The sequence below is a fragment of the Nerophis lumbriciformis genome, linkage group LG01 (assembly GCF_033978685.3).
Source record: "Nerophis lumbriciformis linkage group LG01, RoL_Nlum_v2.1, whole genome shotgun sequence".
NCBI classification, from domain to species: Eukaryota; Metazoa; Chordata; class Actinopteri; order Syngnathiformes; family Syngnathidae; genus Nerophis; species Nerophis lumbriciformis.
In genome coordinates, this window is record NC_084548.2 from 18,345,001 (window position 1) to 18,367,169 (window position 22,169).

The 22,169-nt window shown below is 38.9% G+C and overlaps 1 protein-coding gene across 1 annotated transcript in view; it reads left to right on the forward strand.

The window, feature by feature from the left end:
- srm (spermidine synthase) overlaps positions 1-13,310 on the forward strand; it is a 21,245-nt gene extending 7,935 nt beyond the window's left edge. The window contains exons 2-8 of the mRNA XM_061970505.1: positions 1,718-1,838; positions 1,921-2,013; positions 6,098-6,251; positions 6,325-6,408; positions 11,057-11,202; positions 11,292-11,414; positions 12,484-13,310. Coding sequence (XP_061826489.1) covers positions 1,718-1,838; positions 1,921-2,013; positions 6,098-6,251; positions 6,325-6,408; positions 11,057-11,202; positions 11,292-11,414; positions 12,484-12,498 — 736 coding nt within the window. The 3' untranslated portion in view covers positions 12,499-13,310. The remainder of the gene's footprint in view (positions 1-1,717; positions 1,839-1,920; positions 2,014-6,097; positions 6,252-6,324; positions 6,409-11,056; positions 11,203-11,291; positions 11,415-12,483) is intronic.
- The last annotated feature ends 8,859 nt before the right edge of the window (positions 13,311-22,169 follow it).

The window sequence follows — 22,169 nt, forward strand, 5'->3', positions numbered from 1 at the left end:
TCAGTGACGTGCGGTGAGGTTCATGGCTGATGAGGCACTGACTTCATCACAGTCAGATTTACAAACATATGAACCCTAAAGAGTATCTTATTCACCATTTGATTGGGAGCAGTTAACGGGTTATGTTTAAAAGCTCATACCAGCATTCTTCCCTGCTTGGCACTCAGCATCAAGGGTTGGAATTGGGGGTTATTATATCACCAAAAATTATTCCCGGGCGCGGCGCCGCTGCCGTCCACTGCTCCCCTCACCTCCCAGGGGGTGATCAAGGGGATGGGTCAAATGCAGAGGACAAATTTCATTACACCTAGTGTGTGTGTGACAATCATTGGTACTTTAACTTAACTTTAACTTTACACATACAAACTGTAGCACACAAAAATCACATTTAATTAAAAAAAACGTTATTATGGTCTTACCTTTACTTATAAAATAAGTCCATGAGCCTCTGTTGTGCTGGATTAATGCACCCCCTGACGAGAGTGTTATATCAACTAAAGCCCTCACTTAAACTTTCCACGTGCAAGATTGAATCTATTTAAAAACGTGTAACCGAGGGTTTATAAATGTCGCCTATACTGTATGAAACTACAAAATAACAAACACGGAGGCTCCAGTTTACACGAGGACCACTTTATTTACCTTCTTTCAAAAACTTCCGCTCCACTCCAACGTGTCATCACTTCCGCTCTTAGCGCCTTCAAAGTAAGAGCTCAAGGCATATACTGTATAACAGCGCATAACAGGAACTTAACATCACAAAGAGGAAAGCCCATAAAAATAGGTTACAAAAGTTATTTAATAAGAAGCCAAAAAGTGCAAAAACAATAATGTTCGTGTTGGAGGAGTTGTGAATTAGGTACACCTGCAGTCTGCAAGTGTACCTAATGTTGTGGCCCTGCAGTCATTCACAACTCCTCCAACATGAACATTATTGTTTTTGCACTTTTTGGCTTCTTATGAAATAACTTTTTTAAATAGATTCAATCTTGCACGTGGAAAGTTTAAGTGTGGGCTTTAGTTGATATAACACTCCCGTCAGGGGTTGCCGTGCATTCTAAGGCGGGGGTGCAGGAGGCGAGCCTCAGCCAGTGCGTCTTTTGCAGCCGTTTTATGATCGCTCAGCACAATAAATACGTTACACACATACAGTTGTTGACAAAATACACTGTACATTATATACCTCAGCTAACTAAACTATGGAAATGTATAATATAGTTCATATAGCAATACGGTCTCACTGCACAGCAGACCAGCAGTTAGCCGAGTCCGCAATCCATGGTGAGGCACAACGCAGTGACGTGCCTCAACTGGCTGCTGTTCACCGCATCGTCTCTTCTCAGTATTTGAACGGCAAATGTGAAAATTCAGCGATTTTAAATAAAAATAATCTAAAACGGGTGAAGTTAAATGGAAAATAACTTTATAGTATAATCACTGGATACATATAACAATTTAATAAAAATAAAAAAAATTTACATTTTTTTTCTTTCCATGATGGCCATCTTTTTTCGTTTTTCTAGTGACTGCACGTCACTGGTATGTATGTATGTATATAATATAATATAATATATTGGAGTTAACCTACTAAACTAATATACCGCTGAAGTGACACCTTTTTTCCTGTATATGTATTGTATAAAAACTGTGTTGACTTTGTGCTTATATTTTTAGTTCCCAAAATCAGTTTTCTAACACGTTCAATTTTCCATTTCAGTAAAACGTACGGCAATGTGTTGGTGTTGGATGGAGTGATACAGTGCACCGAGAGAGATGAGTTTGCATATCAGGAAATGATTGCTAACCTTCCTCTGTACAGCCACCCTTCTCCCAAAAAGGTATTTTGGTGGAGATAAGTCATGTATTTTAACTATTGCAACTTCACACTGTACTTCTTCACACTGTGCTACTATTTACCAGGTCCTCGTTATTGGTGGCGGTGATGGTGGCGTGCTGAGGGAAGTGGTCAAGAATCCTCTGGTAGAGTCGGTGGTTCTCTGTGAGATTGATGAGGTGAGCGGAAACAACATTTAGGCCATGTCAACACGAACACAGATACTTAATAAACACATACTGTATTTTCACGACCATAGGGCGCACCGTATTAAAAGGTGCAGTCTCAGTTACGGGTGCTATTTCTGTATTTAACGCATAAATAAGCCATAATTTTGGGCGCAGGCATGGTAAAACATACGCTAGCTTAAAAGGCAGCAGGAGTAAAGCTGAGTTCTGTTGTACTTTATTGAAGTATTTAACAATGTACTCAGATTATTTTTTTAATCAGTCCTCATCCACAAATCTATCAAAGCCCTCATCTTCTGTGTCCGAAATGAATAGCTGGCCAAGTTCTCCATCAAACACGCCAGATTCCCTCGCGTCATTTTCAGAGTCAGTCTCGTTGGCGTGGGGCTCCTCAGAAATGATGCCGGCTTTTGCGAAAGCTCGAACAACCGTGCAAGCAGACACGTTAGCTCAAGCATCCACGATCCATTCACACATTGTGGCATAACTCGCCTGATGCTGCCTCCCAGTTTTCGTAAAGCTGTGTTCGCCATCTGTCACCCATCGCTCTCATGACGCTCGCAACTTCACTTTGAACGCCCTGTTTGCACTGATGTCCAGCGGTTGGAGTTCCTTCGACATGCCTCCTGGAATGATGGCAAGCTCCGAGTTTGTTGCCTGCACTTGGTTTTTCACAGTGGCTGTGAGATGGGCACGCATGGAGTCACAGATCAACAAGGACGATGACGCGTGGAAAAAAACATCCGGTCTCTTTACGTAGACCTCACTCAGCCACTCTGTCATTTTCTCCTCGTCCATCCAGCCCTTTTGATTTGACTTAATGATGACTCCAGGTGGAAACTTTTCTTTAGGCAGCGTCTTCCTCTTGAAAATCACCATATGATTGAAGCTTGCACAACAGTAAAAGCCGACTTCTCGTGCCCTGTTGTGCGTATCGCTACCGTGCTGGTCCCCTTCTTCTTGACAGTGTGGTTCACCGGGATGTGGAAAGCATACTTGCCAACCCTCCTGGATTTTCCGGGAGACTCCCGAAATTCAGCGCCTCTCCCGAAAACCTCCTGGGACAAATTTTCTCCCGTAATTCAGGCGGACCTGAGTGACGTGTCGACAGCCTGTTTTCACGTCCGCTTTCCCACAATATAAACAGCGTTCCTGCCCAATCACGTTATAACTGTAGAATGATCGAGGGCGAGTTCTTGGTTTCTTATGTGGGTTTATTGTTAGGCAGTTTCATTAATGTACTCCCAACGCGGCAACAACACACAACAACAGCAGTCACGTTTTTGTCTACCGTAAAGCAGTTCGTCTGCCGTAAACAGCTCTGTTGTGACACTCTTAAACAGCACAATACTGCCATCTACTGTACATGCATATGTGACATTAACATCTACGGCTTTTAAAGAGTGCAGTGCACAACTGCGTACACAACAAGGAGACGAAGCAGAATGCATCATCAGAGAGGGTGTTCAGCATGGTTAGAACATTAGTGACAGAATAGAACAAGGATGGACAATTCAACCCTTAACTCAACAATGAGTAGATGAGTGTTATGTGTGTGTATATGTGTAAATAAATGAACAGTGAAATTCAAGTATTTCTCTTATATATATATATATATATATATATATATATATGTATATATAAATAAAATAAGTATATATATATATATATGTAGCTAGAATTCACTGAAAGTCAAGTATTTCATATATATATATATATATATATATATATATATATATATATATGTATATGTGTGTGTGTGTATATGAAATACTTGACTTGGTGAATTCTAGCTGTAAATATACTCTTCCCCTCTTAACCACGCCCCCCGCCCCCACCTCCCGAAATCGTAGGTCTCAAGGTTGGCAAGTATGGTGGAAAGTGAGCGGCACCCCGTCCATGTTGGTAATGTGGTTGGGCTGGATGTGTTTGTCGGCAAATCCCCAAAATTTACATATCACAAATATGTATATTGTGCTGGATGTTTTTGCCGACACATGAACTGGGGGCGTGCCTTTAGCGTTCTCTCTCACGCGCAACCATCACCCTTTAACGTCCGCCTGCTGTCCTCCGTCACGTCCGCCTTTCCTCTGTATAAACAGCGTGCCGGCCCACACATCTACAGATTTTGGAACTCAGTGCATGCATAAGGCGCCCCGTCCATTTTGGAAACAATTTAAGACTTTTTAGGTGCGCCTTATGGTCATGAAAATACGGTACTGATCTCAGCGTTTAGGCATCTTGTCCACACGCAGACGCATACTTTTTTCTTTAAAAACGCAGACTTTTAGGCTATGTCCACACGAACACGGAGAGTTTCAAAAACATTTGGGGTTAAAACAATCTCCATCCACACAAGTGTAGTTTCAAAAGTGTCTGTCTACACACAAACACATACACCTGCTGTCATGCACATTTTGTCCAATCCGAAGCCTGAAAAAAGCAGCAATATATGACTTGGGGGCATTACGTACAATAACATGTACATTTTCTTTAAAACCAGCCTGCACGTACACAGAGTCCTGGGAACATTATTAAAGAGTGAATGCACACCTGTGCTGCTGAAACCCAAAACTCATAGAATTATACAATTTTCAGCAACATGGCGATATATTACATGTGCAGTGAAGTGAACAATATTTCTAAAATCAGCCACACTAACAAGCCAAGAAACCATTTTGCTTGTTTAAGGGATTTATAAATCATTTAATTATGGATATAGTGATATGGTACATGTGTAATGAAGTGTATATTGTCTTTCACATCAGTACACATTACATGGAGGACGCTACATTATGTTTAAGGCAGTGTTGTTGAGCTTGTGACGTCGTCACAAGTCTCCGGTTGTGCCGTGTACACGCATACTCTGACCGGAGAGTTTTGGATCTGTACACTTTGGCCAGCGTTTCCAAAAGTCTGCGTTTTTAAAGACAAAAGTATGCGTCTGCGTGTGGACAAGAGGCCTAAACGCAGAGATATGTATGCGTTTATTAAGTATCTGTGTTCGTGTGGACATGGCTTTACAAACGCTGGCCAAAGTGTAGACATCCGAAACTCTCCGCTTAGCTTGTGTGTACACGGCACAAATAGAGACTTGTGATGACGTCACGGTTGTGCGCTGTCATTTCCAAGCTCAACAACACTGCCTTGCTGCCTTTTTAAACACACTATAAGAACGCTTAATGTATGTTTGAACGTAGACATGGTGCTCTTTTCACTCAATGTTAATAAAAAAGACATCAAAATGGGCTTTGCAAAACTCCCGCCAGCGCTAATGACAGTCAGCTGTTTTGGATATGATCACTGTCGAACCTCCACCTGATGGGACAACTGTGACAAGTAAGACTTTTTGCTCTGTGTCATAAGAAAGGTACAACATTATCTTATGTTTTTAGTCCTTGTTTAACGACAAATCATGAAGTTAACATACGTGTCTTGCTTCCATTTTTGTAGATGGAGCCATGCACGTACTGATGTTAAAGACAATATACACTGCATTACGCATGTACCATATCACTATATCCATGATTAAATGCTTTATAATTCCACAAGAGTTTTGCAGCGGTACACGCACGTCCGTGCGCTTTATATAGGCATTTAAACATGCAAAAGCGTTTCCTTGGCTTGTTAGTGTGGCTGATTTTAGAAATAATGTACACTTTACTGCAGATGTAATACATCACCATGTGGCTGAACATGTTCTAATTCTATGAGTGTTGGGTTTCAGCAGCACAGGTGTGCATTCACTCTTTAATAATGTTCCCAGGACTCTGTTTACATGCAGGCTGGTTTTAAAGATAATGTACATGTCATTGTACATCTAAAGTCGATCAAAATAAACATACTAAGAGGTGTAATGCCACCAAGTCAGATATTGCTGCTTTTTTCAGGCTTCTGATTTGACAAAATGTGCATGACAGCAGGTGTGTGCGTTCGTGTGTAGACACAGTTTTGAAACTACACTTGTGTGGATGGAGATTGTTTTAACCCCAAATATGTGTTTTTGAAACGCTCCGTGGCCTTAGTTAATCTGTACTCTGGTGTTTACTACAATATGCTATTGTCTTTTGTGTAGGATGTCATTAACGTCTCCAAGAAGTTCCTCCCAGGCATGGCCAAAGGATTCTTTAGTCCCAAACTGACCCTGCATGTTGGAGATGGTTTTGAGTTTATGAAGCAAAACCAAAATGCCTTTGATGTTATTATTACTGATTCATCTGATCCTGTTGGTAGGTGCAATGACATCTTATTTGTTTAATTTTCGTGTTTGATAACTTTAACATGTTTTTTTTTAAATTGCAGGCCCTGCTGAGAGTTTATTCAAGGAGAGTTACTATCAACTGATGAAAACCGCATTGACAAAGGGCGGAATTCTTTGCTCCCAAGGTAAATTTAATTTTCTGATATTAGTGGTAAAAGACTGCAAAAAAAGAATGTAAAAAAAAAAAGAAAAGTAAAATATGTGCTTATGTTTATCAGAGGTGGGTAGAGTAGCCAGAAATTGTACTCAAGTAAGAGTACTGTTACTTTAGAGATTTATTACTCAAGTAAAAGTAATGAGTAGTCACCCAAATATTTACTTGAGTAAAAGTAAAAAGTATGTTGTGAAAAAAATATATGATATAAAATATCATTTATATTTATTTATTTTGCCGTTTTTGTTTACATGTTAAAGGTGTTTTAATGAATATACATGCATGTTTAACACATATAGATTCCTTTCTTTCATGTTGACAAGAATATAAGTTGGTGTATTACCTGATTCTGATGACTTGCATTGATTGTAATCAGACAGCAGTGCTTAACGTCCACGTTTTCAAATGCAGGAGAAAAAAAGTTCCTCCTTTCTGTCTAATACCACATGAAAGTGGTTGGTTTTTGGTATCTTATTTGTCCAGCTTCCATATTCGTTTTCACACACTTTACAAGAAATACATTGGCGGCAAATTCCGTAGCTTGCTAGCTTGTTTGCGCTGGCTTTCGGAGACTCTTATTTTGAAAGCGCAGGCGCGATGGAGCGGCACTTTTATTGTGAAGACAGGAACTGTGCAGTCAGTCTTTAGGCTTGTGACGGGATGTACGTTTGAAATAAAAAAGTGTCTTTTTTCCTTCACACTTTTGATTGATTGATTGAAACTTGTATTAGTAGATTGCACAGTACAGTACATATTCCGTACAATTGACCACTAAATGGTAACACCCCAATAAGTTTTTCAACTTGTTTAAGTCAGGTCATGTGACCGCCTGGCTCTGTTTGATTGGTCCAACGTCACCAGTGACTGCATCTGATTGGTGGAACGGAATCAAACGTCACTAGTGACTGCATTTTATTGGTGGAACGGAGTGAAACGTCACCAGTAACGCAGGCACTTTGAAGGTCTGTCTGACAGACCAAAACAAACAAAGCGTGCATTAACAGATCGATAAAAATTAGTAGCGAGTAGCGAGCTGAATGTAGATAAAAGTAGCGGAGTAAAAGTAGCGTTTCTTCTCTATAAATATACTCAAGTAAAAGTAAAAGTAAGTTGCATTAAAACTACTCTTAGAAGTACAATTTATCCCAAAAGTTACTCAAGTAGATGTAACGGAGTAAATGTAGCGCGTTACTACCCAACTCTGATGTTTATACTGTATTCTCTTGACTAAAAATGTGCTAGAAAGCGTTCAACTTTTTTTTTAATTTTCAGAATCAGCTACTTCCGCTATAGCTGACGCGACTTTATTCTCATTCATTGTGGAATGAATCAATGACTGAATCAATTTAATTTGTGCTCAAAACATCACACATTTAACATTTATCTTGCCTTTTAAAGAGAAAATGACCTTTGAGACAAGACATATTATCAGGAAAAAAATACAATAGCATTTATTACAAACTACCGTATTTTTCGGACCGGATTACAAGGCGCACTGCTGATGAGAGGGTCTATTCAGGTCTATTTTCATACAAAAGGCGCACCGGATTATAAAACGCATTACGATTTTTTTCCCTAAATATTAGGGGTGTAACCGTACACAAAAATTTCGGTTCGGTACGTACCTCGGTTTAGAGGTCACGGTTCGGTTCATTTTTGGTACAGTAAGAAAACAACAAAATATACATTTTTGGGTTATTTATTTACTAAATTTGCAAAATCTTCCACCAAAAATATTTTTCTTAGTGGAATATTTGATGTGAAGTAATCAAAACCTTGGATAGGTCAATAATTCATAATAAAATTGATTTTGATTCAATATTTTGAGCAATGACAGTTTGAAAGAAAAAAAAAAACAGCTTTGTTTTATTAGTCAACATTGCAACTTTTTCTAAATGACATTTAAGCTTTTTTTAAACATTAGCTGTGGGCTGCAAATGGCCTCCGGGGCACACTTTTGACACCCCTGCTATAGATAATACAAAATTAAATCTGATAAATCTATAGATACAAAGTAGAGCTTGGCGACGTATGCGCGTTTATCATAACTCTCTCGCTCTCTCTGCCCCTCCCTCATGAATGCTGCTGCGCGCACAATTTGTTTTGTTTTTAACCCCTTAACCCTGAACGTACATTGAAAATACATGCAACCCCTAACTCAAAATGCCGGACATTTGAGGCATTTAAGAAACTCAGCCGGGACAGCCCCGCAAAAGAGGACATATCCGGTGAAAAGAGGACGTATGGTCAGTCTATCGTAGCCCGGTCGTTGCTAGCATGCCGTGTTGTGCCTCGGTGTGCATTGTTTACACAACGTGCCGTACGCTACTTAATATGTCCATGTGGAAACTCGTTCGGTACACCTCCGAACCGAACCGAAACCCCCGTACCGAAACGGTTCAATACAAATACACGTACCGTTACACCCCTACTAAATATAAAACACTTCCTTCTGGTCTAGATAACATGTAATAGTGGTTTTTGGTCAAAATGTTGCATAGGTTATGTTTTACAGACCATCTTTGAGTGGCTTTCTGACAGTCTCTTAAGGATGTGCCGTTTTGTGTGCGGTCTTATTTACGTGGCTCACCTTTGACCGCGTCTTCTCCCTGTTGTGTTTGTTGTACCGGTGTAGCGTACAAGGACGGAAGTCGAAGAAGTTTCAAAAGATGGAGCTAACTGTTTTAATGACATTCAGACTTTATTTAAATCAATAACGGAGCAGCATCTCCTCATCCATGGCTCATTAGTGCAACAGCAATGCCGGAAATGTGTCCTGTGAAAAAACGTTCGATCGGAACTCTCTAATAACTAAAGTTTCACGGGTGAATGATGTAAACCCACGACACAGTTAGTTTTTTGCGCTTGTAAGTTACAATTTTTACGCTACTTTTATATTAGAAATGGCAATAGCGGAGGATTAATGCCCCAAAACAAGAAGATAGAGAAAAAGAAGAAGCTTATCGACTACGATGTTGTCAGTAATATTAGACAGTGTTGTTAAAAGGAAAGGCCATGTAACACAGTGGTAAAAATGCCACTGTGCCAACTTTTTTGTAATGTGTTGCTGCCATTAAATTCTGAGTTAATGATTATTGGCAACAAAAAAATTACGTTTCTCAGTTCGAACATTAAATATCTTGTCTTTGCAGTGTATTCAATTGAATATAAGTTGATCGACAGATGAGCTGCTTCCTCGTGTTCCTGCTTGTAAAACTTTATTGTAAATCCTTAATAATGCCTCTCACCTTGATAGTAGAAAGACGAGGACATAATCCGACAAGTTGGTACACTTTTGACGGCCAATTTAAAAAGTTAAAGTACCAATGATTGTCACACACACACTAGGTGTGGCGAGATTATTCTCTGCATTTGACCCATCACCCTTGATCACCCCCTGGGAGGTGAGGGGAGCAGTGGGCAGCAGCGGTGGCCGCGCCCGGGAATCATTTTTGGTGATTTAACCCCCAATTCCAACCCTTGATGCTGAGTGACAAGCAGGGAGGTAATGGGTCCCATTTTTATAGTCTTTGGTATGACTCGGCCGGGGTTTGAACTCACAACCTACCGATCTCAGGGCGGACACTCTAACCACTAGGCCACTGAGTAGACCCGGAAATGGCGAGAACGATACGAAAAGACGCTTGGCTTCACCTCCCTTTTTTTCTTGAGGATTATGAGTCACTCTTCATCTAAATGGGAATATATGAACATCCTAGCAGTCTGCATCCTAATAGCAGCAGACTTTGTAAAGTAAGTGATGTTTTATTATGTTTGTTGGCTCTCATAAAATCTGCAGCGAGTCCTTATCAGTGATGTAGTTTAAAAGAAAAAAAGAAGCAAACGTTGTGATGCGTTTTTTAAATTAATGCGCTGCGTATGCTTAATTTGATAAATATACATAAATATTATTGTAAATGTGACTGTTACTACATTACATATATACCTACAGCGTGTATATAAAACCTAAATGGGGGTGTTTGGATGTTTTTTTAAGGGCTTTATAGGCAGAATAGAGCGGCTCTTATAAGCTCCATTGTAAGCGGACTTTTGATTGCTATTTAGAAAACACATTAAAAAAACACATCCATCATGTCTTGCATAATGATTGTGAGCGTTAGGCAGTTCCCCTTCAAAACATAACAAGACACAGATAGACTGCTTGGATCTCAAAAAACTTGTACGTTAATGTACCATCTTTTATTTCACAGGTGACCGATGTATAGTCATTGGCAAAAGTATTAGCTTTCAGAGTGCTCTTATGTTACATGCATTCCATAAGCACACGTGTACATATCTATAGCCATGCAAACATGCCAGAGCACTAGGAAGGGGTTGATCGCTCTTCCACCACTCAGCAGTCTGCCTTCTTACAGACTATGCTATAGTCTTGCACAGAGCTCTAACAATAATATTACAGGTATGCGTTTCATTAAACGTATATTCGTATATATGTTAGATTTTTTATCGCTATATTACTTTCCATCATTGTAACTGAGCTACTGTGTTGAACAATTTCCCTTGTGGATCATTAAAGTTTGTCTAAGTCTAAGTAAAAAGGACAGAAGTATATCACAATCAGTCAATGTTATTTTTCTTACTGCTTGTCATGTCTACAGGAGAGTGTCAATGGCTCCATTTGGAATTGATAAAGGAAATGCAAACCTTCTGCAAGACCATATTCCCAGTTGTGGACTATGCCTACGGCACCATCCCTACTTATCCCAGTGGCCAAATTGGATTCATGCTGTGCAGTAAGAACCCTGTAAGTGTGCTTTTTGTTCCTCCCACTGATAAGATATGAACCTGTCTGGTGTTTGAATAATGAAATTATGTGTGCCCTTTTGCCACCAGGAAACAGATTTCCGGAAGCCAGTGAAAGAACTATCAAAAGACGATCTCGAAGGCATGAACCTGAAGTATTACAACACGGAAATTCACAAAGCAGCGTTTGTCCTCCCTGAGTTTGCAAGAAAGGTCAGTGAAATTAGCACAGTTTGGCATTAAAATAATCAGTAAAAGACGGCTTATTTTTTGTACGAATATTTAGATGGTAGAAAATGCCAAATAAAGCATTTTATGTATTTATTAAAAATACATTTCCAGAATTGAATTATAGTCTCTCAATAACCAAACAATTGAAAGGCACATCAATTTGCAGCTTTGAGCTAAAATCTTCACATGGAAATACACAAGTCATGTGTAATAAAATACAGTAAACACTTGCTACAAGTTGCTTGTTGAAAAATAGAAGCTTGTCAGCATGTAAAAGCAGCCTGGCAGCACCAATGGTCATATAGTATGAAAAGGGATTGATATCTTAACTTCGCATGATTTATGTGGATTAGTATTGTAATATTTACAAGCTGTAAAAACACTATTTGTTTTACAATTTACCAAACTTAGTTTTCTTCTGACCTGAATTAATTGCACTCACTGTGGACAGTTGCCAAGTATCTTAAATCTGGACAGTTTTCCCATAGGAGATCATAATAATGAATTAATCAGTTCCAGAGTCAAAATGTTACCAACATAACTGCTCAGGCAATGTTTGAAATAACATTTTAACATTCTTAATTGGCATATCAGCGGCTTGGCTCAGATGGTAGTGTGTTCTTGGGCAAGATACTTCACCCACCCTGCTCCCAGTGCCACCCACATTTGTGTATGAATGTGTGTGGCAGGGTTCCCTTGTTAAATTAATTTCAATGAGACGTTCCGAGTAAATAAAGGTAAAAGGAAAAAGGGTTTAAAGAGAAGTTAAGCACTCTTTATATTAAAACGCTTCTCACCGGTTGACGTATGATGGACACTGTGACAAATATGCAGAGAGAAGATTGCTGCTTGTCTTTTGGAGGTGAGTCTATTCACATTAAGTTTGTATTGTTGTGATTGTACGAAGCAGTCTGAATAGACCAACACATGTCTGCTTACTGAGCTAAAGTATTGTGACATTCGCTGAAGTGCTGCTTGATCTTAGTGGATTTTGTGCCATCGTATTGAAATGCACACACTGACATTTTCTACTTTTCTCGGTTATTTGCAGGTTCTCGACGCTTGATTGGCCTCATCAGAGCTATCTGTCCGTGTTCCACAGTCCACGGACAAACAGCTGCTTCTCAACAGTCAGTCAGCACTGTTAAGCCCTCTCTGAAGAGAGTAGATCCTAATGATTTTAAAGCTGTGTTTGCCGGGTGTCAACGTTCAGAAATAATGGGAGTTGCTTAGTTTTTTTCTTTTTTTTTATTGTCTTCAACACAATTAGTGTTTGTTTCTGATACGTACATGTTCACCCAGCGATTGTCTCATTAGCGACCTCAGATCACACCATATCAAACCTGACCTCATGCTGAAGTACTGTATGTACTGTGCAACTGAATGGCCGGATGGCTCTTGTGGAATATATTATTATATATTGCTGCACTTTCATCGGAAATGTTCTTTGCTCATAGGAAAATCAGTACATGTCGTCGGTGTACAATGACAAAACCGTGTCCTCTTTTTGGAATTGTAAGTAAGTGTGCCTCGTTTGGTTAATTGCTGAAAGAAGGTTCTGCATGTGTTAGTTTTTCAGATAAAAAAAAACAGTCCCTTTAAAAAAACAAAAAAAAAACTACTTGATATGCTGCTTTTTTAATTATTATTTTAATGCAAATCATTATGCAATTACTGACGGTAGATTAATGGTAGAAAGTTTTTCTGTCTTAAGTTTAACTGCCGGAAGATGTTATACTTTTCATTATCTTACATACATGGCTTTTTGTTAAAAATCCACAGTAAATCTTGAAGAGAACCTGTTCCGGTCAGAGGAAATTGTTTTTATTAAAACATGAACTGTAATAAATCTGTTTACAAACAAATGTGACACTTTGCTGTCATTGTTTTGCTTTGAATATTTCCTGTAGTTTCACATTTTTGACAACAGGTGGCGGACTTTGACTCTAAATAAATTGACTGTCAGAGCTGCCTTCCGATATATCTCACATGCTCCAGATGATGATAAACGTTTTCTTGTAAGCAAAGTGGACTGCATCAGTACATGTTTTCTTGTGAGTTGCGCAGTGTGACTTCACTTCAATTCTATCACCTTTAATTATTGGGGCGCAATAGACTTTATTTATCCCATAATGGAGAAATTCTGATCTTGCAGTGCAGATTTTACCTACAGTTAAAAGTTAAACTGAAACAATGAAATGAGTAATAACACCATCATCTATGCCCATATATATATATATATATATATATATATATATACATATATATGTACATTAATTACATATATATGTATGTGTATATATATGTATATATATATATATATACATACAGTATATATTTACATATGTATGTATATATATACATGTGTATATATACAGTATAAATGTGTATATATAGATATGTATGTGTGTGTGTGTGTGTGTGTATATATATATATATATATATATATATATGTTTGTGTGTATGTATATATATATGTGTGTGTGTGTGTATATATATGTGTGTTTATGTATTTATATATACAAACCCCGTTTCCATATGAGTTGGGAAATTGTGTTAGATGTAAATATAAACAGAATACAATGATTTGCAAATCATTTTCAACCCATATTCAATTGAATATGCTAGAAAGACAACATATTTGATGTTCAAAGTGATAAACATTTTTTTTTTTTGCAAATAATCATTAACTTTAGAATTTGATGCCAGCAACACGTGACAAAGAAGTTGGGAAATGTGGCAATAAATACTGATAAAGTTGAGGAATGCTCATCAAACACTTATTTGGAACATCCCACAGGTGAACAGGCAAATTGGGAACAGGTGGGTGCCATGATTGGGTATAAAAGTAGATTCCATGAAATGCTCAATCATTCACAAACAAGGATGGGGCGAGGGTCACCACTTTGTCAACAAATGCGTGAGCAAGTTGTTGAACAGTTTAAGAAAAACCTTTCTCAACCAGCTATTGAAAGGAATTTAGGGATTTCACCATCTACGGTCCATAATATCATCAAAGGGTTCAGAGAATCTGGAGAAATCACTGCAGCTAAGCCCGTGACCTTCGATCCCTCAGGCTGTTCTGCATCAACAATCGACACCAGTGTGTAAAGGATATCACCACATGGGCTCAGGAACACTTCAGAAACCCACTGTCAGTAACTACAGTTGGTCGCTACATCTGTAAGTGCAAGTTAAAACTCTCCTATGCAAGGCGAAAACCGTTTATCAACAACACCCAGAAACGCCGTCGGCTTCGCTGGGCCTGAGCTCATCTAAGATGGACTGATACAAAGTGGAAAAGTGTTCTGTGGTCTGACGAGTCCACATTTCAAATGGTTTTTGGAAACTGGACGTCGTGTCCTCCGGACCAAAGAGGAAAAGAACCATCCGGATTGTTATAGGCGCAAAGTTGAAAAGCCAGCATCTGTGATGGTATGGGGGTGTATTAGTGCCCAAGGCATGGGTAACTTACACATCTGTGAAGGCGCCATTAATGCTGAAAGGTACGTACAGGTTTTGGAGCAACATATGTTGCCATCCAAGCAACGTTACCATGGACGCCCCTGCTTATTTCAGCAAGATAATGCCAAGCCACGTGTTATATCAACGTGGCTTCATAGTAAAAGAGTGCGGGTATTAGACTGGCTTGCCTGTAGTCCAGACCTGTCTCCCATTGAAAATGTGTGGCGCATTATGAAGCCTAAAATACCACAACGGAGACCCCCGGACTGTTGAACAACTTAAGCTGTACATCAAGCAAGAATGGGAAATAATTCCACCTGATACTGAGTGTTGTTAAAAGGAAAGGCCATGTAACACAGTGGTGAACATGCCCTTTCCCAACTACTTTGGCACGTGTTGCAGCCATGGAATTAAGGTTTTATGAGTTTGAACATCAAATATCTTGTCTTTGTAGTGCATTCAATTGAATATGGTTGAAAAGGATTTGCAAATCATTGTATTCCGTTTATATTTACATCTAACACAATTTCCCAACTCATATGGAAACGGGGTTTGTATATATGTGTCTGTGTGTGTGTATACATGTATAGCACTCTAAATGATTGCACAATGTGTAAATTATAAAAAGCACATATGCATTATAAAAGCAAAATAGACATTGGCCTTTAATACAATGGAACCCATCCCGTCCATGTTCTACAGCTTGATGTGGGACATTGATTGATTTCCAAGTTGATAACATTTTTAAAAAATAAATAAATTTGCTCTGATCATGTCGCCATCATCAAAACTTTTACATGTGCAGTCAACATTTTGAGTATATAGTAAGGTAGCGACTTGTCCAGGGTGTTCCCCGCCTTCCGCCCGATTGTAGCTGAGATAGGCTCCAGCACCCCCCGTGACCCCAAAAGGGACAAGCAGTAGAAAATGGATGGATAGTAAAACTATTAAACCTTTGCAGATATGATCAGTCATACACAAAATAGACACAAATGTGTCACCGTGTGTTTTATTGGCATTGTTGTATGTACATCCAAATAATTGTATGTTGTATGTTCAACATGACATAGATTTCTAGTTCTATGGTTAATAGTTATTACAATTTTCCTTCCATCCCTGATCTGAAGTGTCAAAAAGAAAGATTTGAACCTGATGTTAATCCTGTACTTGTACTTACACTAAATATGTTTCAATCATGTGAAGTTTTTTATATGCATCATCATGGTGAACTTAAATTTTAACGCATTGCCGTGTCTCGCAACATGCAAACACCAGTTGATTCTTGCATTTATAGTGTTTTTTTTATTTTTTCAACTACTCCTTTAATCTCTGTATTTGCTTGGGGCCATCTAAAGATCAATTGGGTGAGCAAAAGATGGTCTGAAAACATAACAAATCCATTTTGACATATCAACCATGGCACCCTGGGATATAAAGTTGGCTTGACTCCTTGCCGGTGGCCTGCCAGTGTGCACGCGTCACAGCAACAGACTCTCTTGATTGTGCTGTATCTATCTGTATCTTTAAGGACCCACAGCAACCAGATGACTAACATTTCACTAACACGTCTTTATGTATTGTTTTGCTCCTAAAACTGAATCTGGCAATTATTTCCCATAACATCAATTAGTTTATGAGTAATCGGTAGAAAACTAACTGTATTTGGAACACCCCCTTTCCATCTCTAAACTCGATACACCGCCCCCTCTTAGAGTGATGTCATCTACAGCAGTGATTTTCAACCACTGTGCCACGGCCGTGAGATATTGTCTGGTGTGCCGTGGGAAATTATGCAACTTCACCTATTGGTCCAAAAAATATTTTTTGCAAATCAATAATCATAATAATGTGCCGTTGTCTAGTGCCTGTGCTGTGTAGCGCTTGGCAGGGTAATCTTGTAATACTCCATACCAGTAGGTGGCAGCAGGTAGTTCATTGCTTTGTAGAAGTCGGAACGCGTCGAGGATGGTTTGTTGTGATCCCAATATGCAGAGCACAGCGTGCAGGTAAAAAGGTATGTAACGCTTAAACCAAAAAATAACAAAGCAAGTCTCACTAGGAAAAGGCATTGAAGCATAGGAATGGCTATGTAAAACAAAAGTAAAACTGAACTGGCTACAAAGTCAACAAACACAGAATGCTGGACGACAGCAAAAACTTACAGCGTGTGGAGCAAAGAAGACATCCACAAAGCACATCCCGTACATGACATGACAATCAACAATGTCCCCACATAGAAGGATAGCGTACGCACAACTTAAATAGTCTTGATTGCGAAAACACAGCAGGTGCGGGCAATAGTACTCCAAAGGAAGACGTGGAGCTGCTACAGGAGAACGCCAACAAAACAGGAAGGGTCACCAAAATAGAAGCACAAGACAAGAACTAAAGCACAACACACAGGAAAAAACAACAAACTCAAAATAAGGCACGACAACCTGGTGGAGTTTCATTGTTTAACCTTTTCTGCTGGTGGTGTGCCTCCGTATTTTTTTTATGAAAGAAATGTGCCTTGGCTCAAAAAAGGTTGAAAAACACTGATATACATACATGCATAGACGTTGTGGACAAAGGCATGTACACATATTTTGATCACTTGATTGCATGTTTTTGTGGCCCTGGTCCATGATTATTTCAAAATATATATGGTTAACATTATGAGCAAAAATCAATCTAAAATAATCTGTTAATATGGCAAATGGATTATACTCGTGTAGCACTTTTCTACCTTCAAGGAACTCAAACCCTTTAAAACTATTTCCACATTCACCCATTCATACACACATTCTCACACTGATGGCGGGAGCTGCCATGCAAGGCCCTAACCACGACTCATCCGGAGCAAGGGTGAAGTGTCTTGCCCAAGAACTCGCACGGCTGTAGCTGGGATTGAACCTGGAACCCTCAAATTGCTGGCACGGCTGCTCTACCATCCAAGCCGTGCCTTCCCCACATACAATAAATATAATTTATTAAATGTTACACGAGTTTGCACAAATATTGCTTCTTTGCAAGATGCCTCTAATTCAAGTTCTGAGACAGATTTTGCATTAAGATTCTCCAAACAAAGACTCTGAAGGAGGCCATAATCAGCCCCGAATCGTGGACTTCGACCGTACTGTTTTGAGCCTGAAGTCAAGGCCGAGGAGCTAGAGGCCAATTGGTGCCGCTGGAGATTACCGTGCACTTTCAGCATTTCTCCAAGCATCTTGAGGAAAACATCAGTAGAAGAGGACACTAAATAAGATACTAGCGGTTCACCTTCTTTTTCTCTCGTTTCCGTTCTTTTCTTTTTTTTCCGACTCAGTCTTTATCTCCTCGAGGGTGCTTGTGATTCTCGGGATCTCGAGTCTTAAATTTTCTCTATCCAAACTTCAACCAAAACCCTCCTCCTTTCAAGTCAGAATCATGAGGTGATTGTTGCAAATTACACTTCTCTCTGGTCCGTCCCGTTTTGTCTGGAGACGTCCATACTTTCCTCACATTCCCATCATTTGGAAATGTATCCAGACTAAACTTCATTGCCACAACCTGCAACAATGCAGACTGGCAGACATTTTATAATTTCGCCAAATTCTGCAGGAAAATAACATGATTCAGGATGAAGATGCTACCAAAACACATTCTACACAGTCAGTATGCAATCACCTCTAGTCTTCTGTAAGTGACGTCAGCAGGCTGATGCAGACACGCTAAAAGTGGGCGTTCCAAAATGTGCTGATATCAGTAAAAAAAAGAAAAAAGCTTAAAATCACTAATGTGTCTATTTTGGGGGAAATTTTACGTGTAAATGTTAGATCCACAACTACGAAATAAATACCAATGTTGTCAGCATTAGAGGGGTCCTTTTACTCTTTTCTGCATAATGAAGTGTTCTTAATTGGGAATACCTGACATATTATGTAAAAAACAATTTGGAAAATATACATATGTTCAATTAGTGAAAGAAATACACATTGTATTTTTTTAACATTTACTTGTGCTGTGCAATGATCTAACAGTATTTATAGTTTTTTAAAGTTACCTGGGAATGCTTTTCCTTTGCATAGAGTATTTTCTAAATGTGCTGTATGTTGTGTTCAACATCAATACGTTAATCTGGCTAGTACATAAGAAAACGATGTCAAATATTTGAAAAGAAAGCGTATTGTCTTACTCTAATTCATCTCTACTTTACTGTTATTTACTTTTCTTGGCACTGGTGGGACTTGCTGCTTTAAGCGAGCACCACAATAATACATCCTAAATTGACTTAACACTTTGAAGATTCATCATCCTGATGGTACACAGCTTGTGATAAGGGTGGATTGTGTCTGCCATTGCCATGGCGACCATGGACCCATGTTGTGGTAGCAATTGCATCAGTGTTGACCATTGTTTAGAATTGTGTGGAGTGGTGGACTAGAATAATATATATATATATATATATATACATATATATATATATATATATATATATATATATATATATACAGTACAGTGCAAAAGTTTGGACATACCTTCTCATTTCAATGTGTTTTCTTTATTTTCATGACTATTTACACTGTAGATTGCCACTAAAGGCATCAAAACTACGACACCATTTCAGGTGACTACCTCTTGAAGCTCATCGAGGGAATGCCAAGAGTGTGCAAAGCAGTAATCCGAGCAAAGGGTGGCTATTTTGAAGAAACTAGAATATAAAACATGTTTTCAGTTATTTCACCTTTTTTTGTTAAGTACATAACTCCAGATGGGTTCATTCATAGTTTTGATTACTTCAGTGACAATCTACAATGTAAATAGTCATGGGGTTGGGTATTGAGGGGATTTTTTTATGATGCGTTCAAGAGTCTTATGGCCTGAGGGAAGAAGCTGTTACAGAACCTGGAGGTTCTGCTATATATATATATATATACATATATATATATATAAATACTGCCCCCGCGATCCGACCTCGGATAAGCGGAAGAAGATGGATATATATATATATATATATATATATATATATATATATATATATATAGCAGGACCTCCAGGTTCTGTAACAGCTTCTTCCCTCAGGCCACATATATATATATATATATATATATATATATACACACATACATACATATATATACATACATACATATGTATATATATGTGTATATATATATATATATCCATCCATCCATTTTCTACCGCTTATTCCCTTTAGGGTCGCGGGGGGCGCTGGAGCCTATCTCAGCTACAATCGGGCGGAAGGCGGGGTACACCCTGGACAAGTCGCCATCTCATCGCAGGGCCAACACAGATAGACAGACAACATTCACACTCACATCCACACACTAGGGCCAATTTAGTGTTGCCAATCAACTTATCCCCAGGTGCATGTCTTTGGAAGTGGGAGGAAGCCGGAGTACCCGGAGGGAACCCACGCAGTCACGGGGAGGACATGCAAACTCCACACAGAAAGATCCCGAGCCCGGGATTGAACCCAAGACTACTCAGGACCTTCGTATTGTGAGGCAGATGCACTAACCCCTCTGCCACCGTGAAGCCCTATATATATATATATATATATATATATATATATATATATATATATATATATATATATATATATGTATAAATATATATATGTATATCTATATGTGTATATATATATATATATATATATATATATATATATATATATATAAAATATACATATTAGGGCTGTGGAAAAAAATTGATTCGAATTTGAATCGCGATTCTCACGTTGTGCGATTCAGAATCGATTCTCATTTTTAAAAAATCCATCCATCCATCCATTTTCTACCGCTTATTCCCTTTTGGGGTCGCGGGGGGCGCTGGAGCCTATCTCAGCTACAACCGGGCGGAAGGCGGGGTACACCCTGGACAAGTCGCCACCTCATCGCAGGGCCAACACAGATAGACAGACAACATTCACACTCACATCCACACACTAGGGCCAATTTAGTGTTTTAAATTAATCAATCCAACAAATCAATACACAGCAATACCATAACAATGCAATCTAATTCCAAAACCAAACCCGACTCAGCAACACTCAGAACTGCAGAACAGAGCACTTGAGAGGAGACACAAACACGACACAGAACAATCCAAAAGTAGTGAAACAAAAATGAATATTATCAACAACAGTATCAATATTAGTTACAATTTCAACATAGCAGTGATTAAAAATCCCTCATTGACATTATCATTAGACATTTATAAAAAAAAGAACAATAATGTCACAGTGGCTTACACTTGCATCGCATCTCATAAGCTTGACAACACACTGTGTCCAATATGTTCACAAAGATAAAATAAGTCATATTTTTGGTTCATTTAATAGTTAAAACAAATTTACATTATTGCAATCAGTTGATAAAACATTGTCCTTTACAATTATAAAAGCGTTTTACAAAAATCTACTACTCTGCTTGCATGTCAGCAGACTGGGGTAGATCCTGCTGAAATCCTACGTATTGAATGAATAGAGAATCCTTTTGAATCGGGAAAACAATCTTTTTTGAATCGAGAATCGTGTTGAATTGAAAAAAAAAATCGACTTTGAATTGAATCATGACCCCAAGAATCGATATTGAATCGAATTGTGGGACACCCAAAGATTCATATGTATATATATAAATATATATGTATGTATGTATATATATATATATATATATATATATATATATATATATATGATGTGATCAGTCGAGGCAGATGGCCACCCCCCACACAACGAGTCAATTGCTCACCGGTGGATGTGTTGTACTTAGATGTAGTTAAACAACTTGTATAAGTGTGTTTGATTGATGTTGAACATCAGCTCCGTCTTGCATGTGAGTGAAGATTGGCTTTGTTGGTTTTTCACACAGCCATGTCCTGTGTCAGACCATTCGATTGTCATTTCAAGGTGTCAAAAAGGCAATCAGGAGCTCTGCCACACATCATTGACAAAAAGTCAGCTGGTGATGGCATGGCTGTATATTTCTGATAGGTCGAGTGCAATGCCACCCATTGCCTATCCTTATTGTTTAAAGTTCTTTTGGTCTGCATGAGGACTCCTATCTGCTCCAGATGGACCACATGAATGCGTCCACCTGGCTTTTTGTCAAGACGGTTAACTGTTCCCTCGTTCCATTTGTTCAGCTTTGACCCTTCCTCATCTCCTATTTCTCACCACCACTCCCGCCCCCCCAAACTCACGCACATTGAACCCCCTCCGTCATACTCACCCACCAGCTTCTACGTCAGTGGCAGTCACACACAGCCGTATAAAAAGAGTGAGGGGCG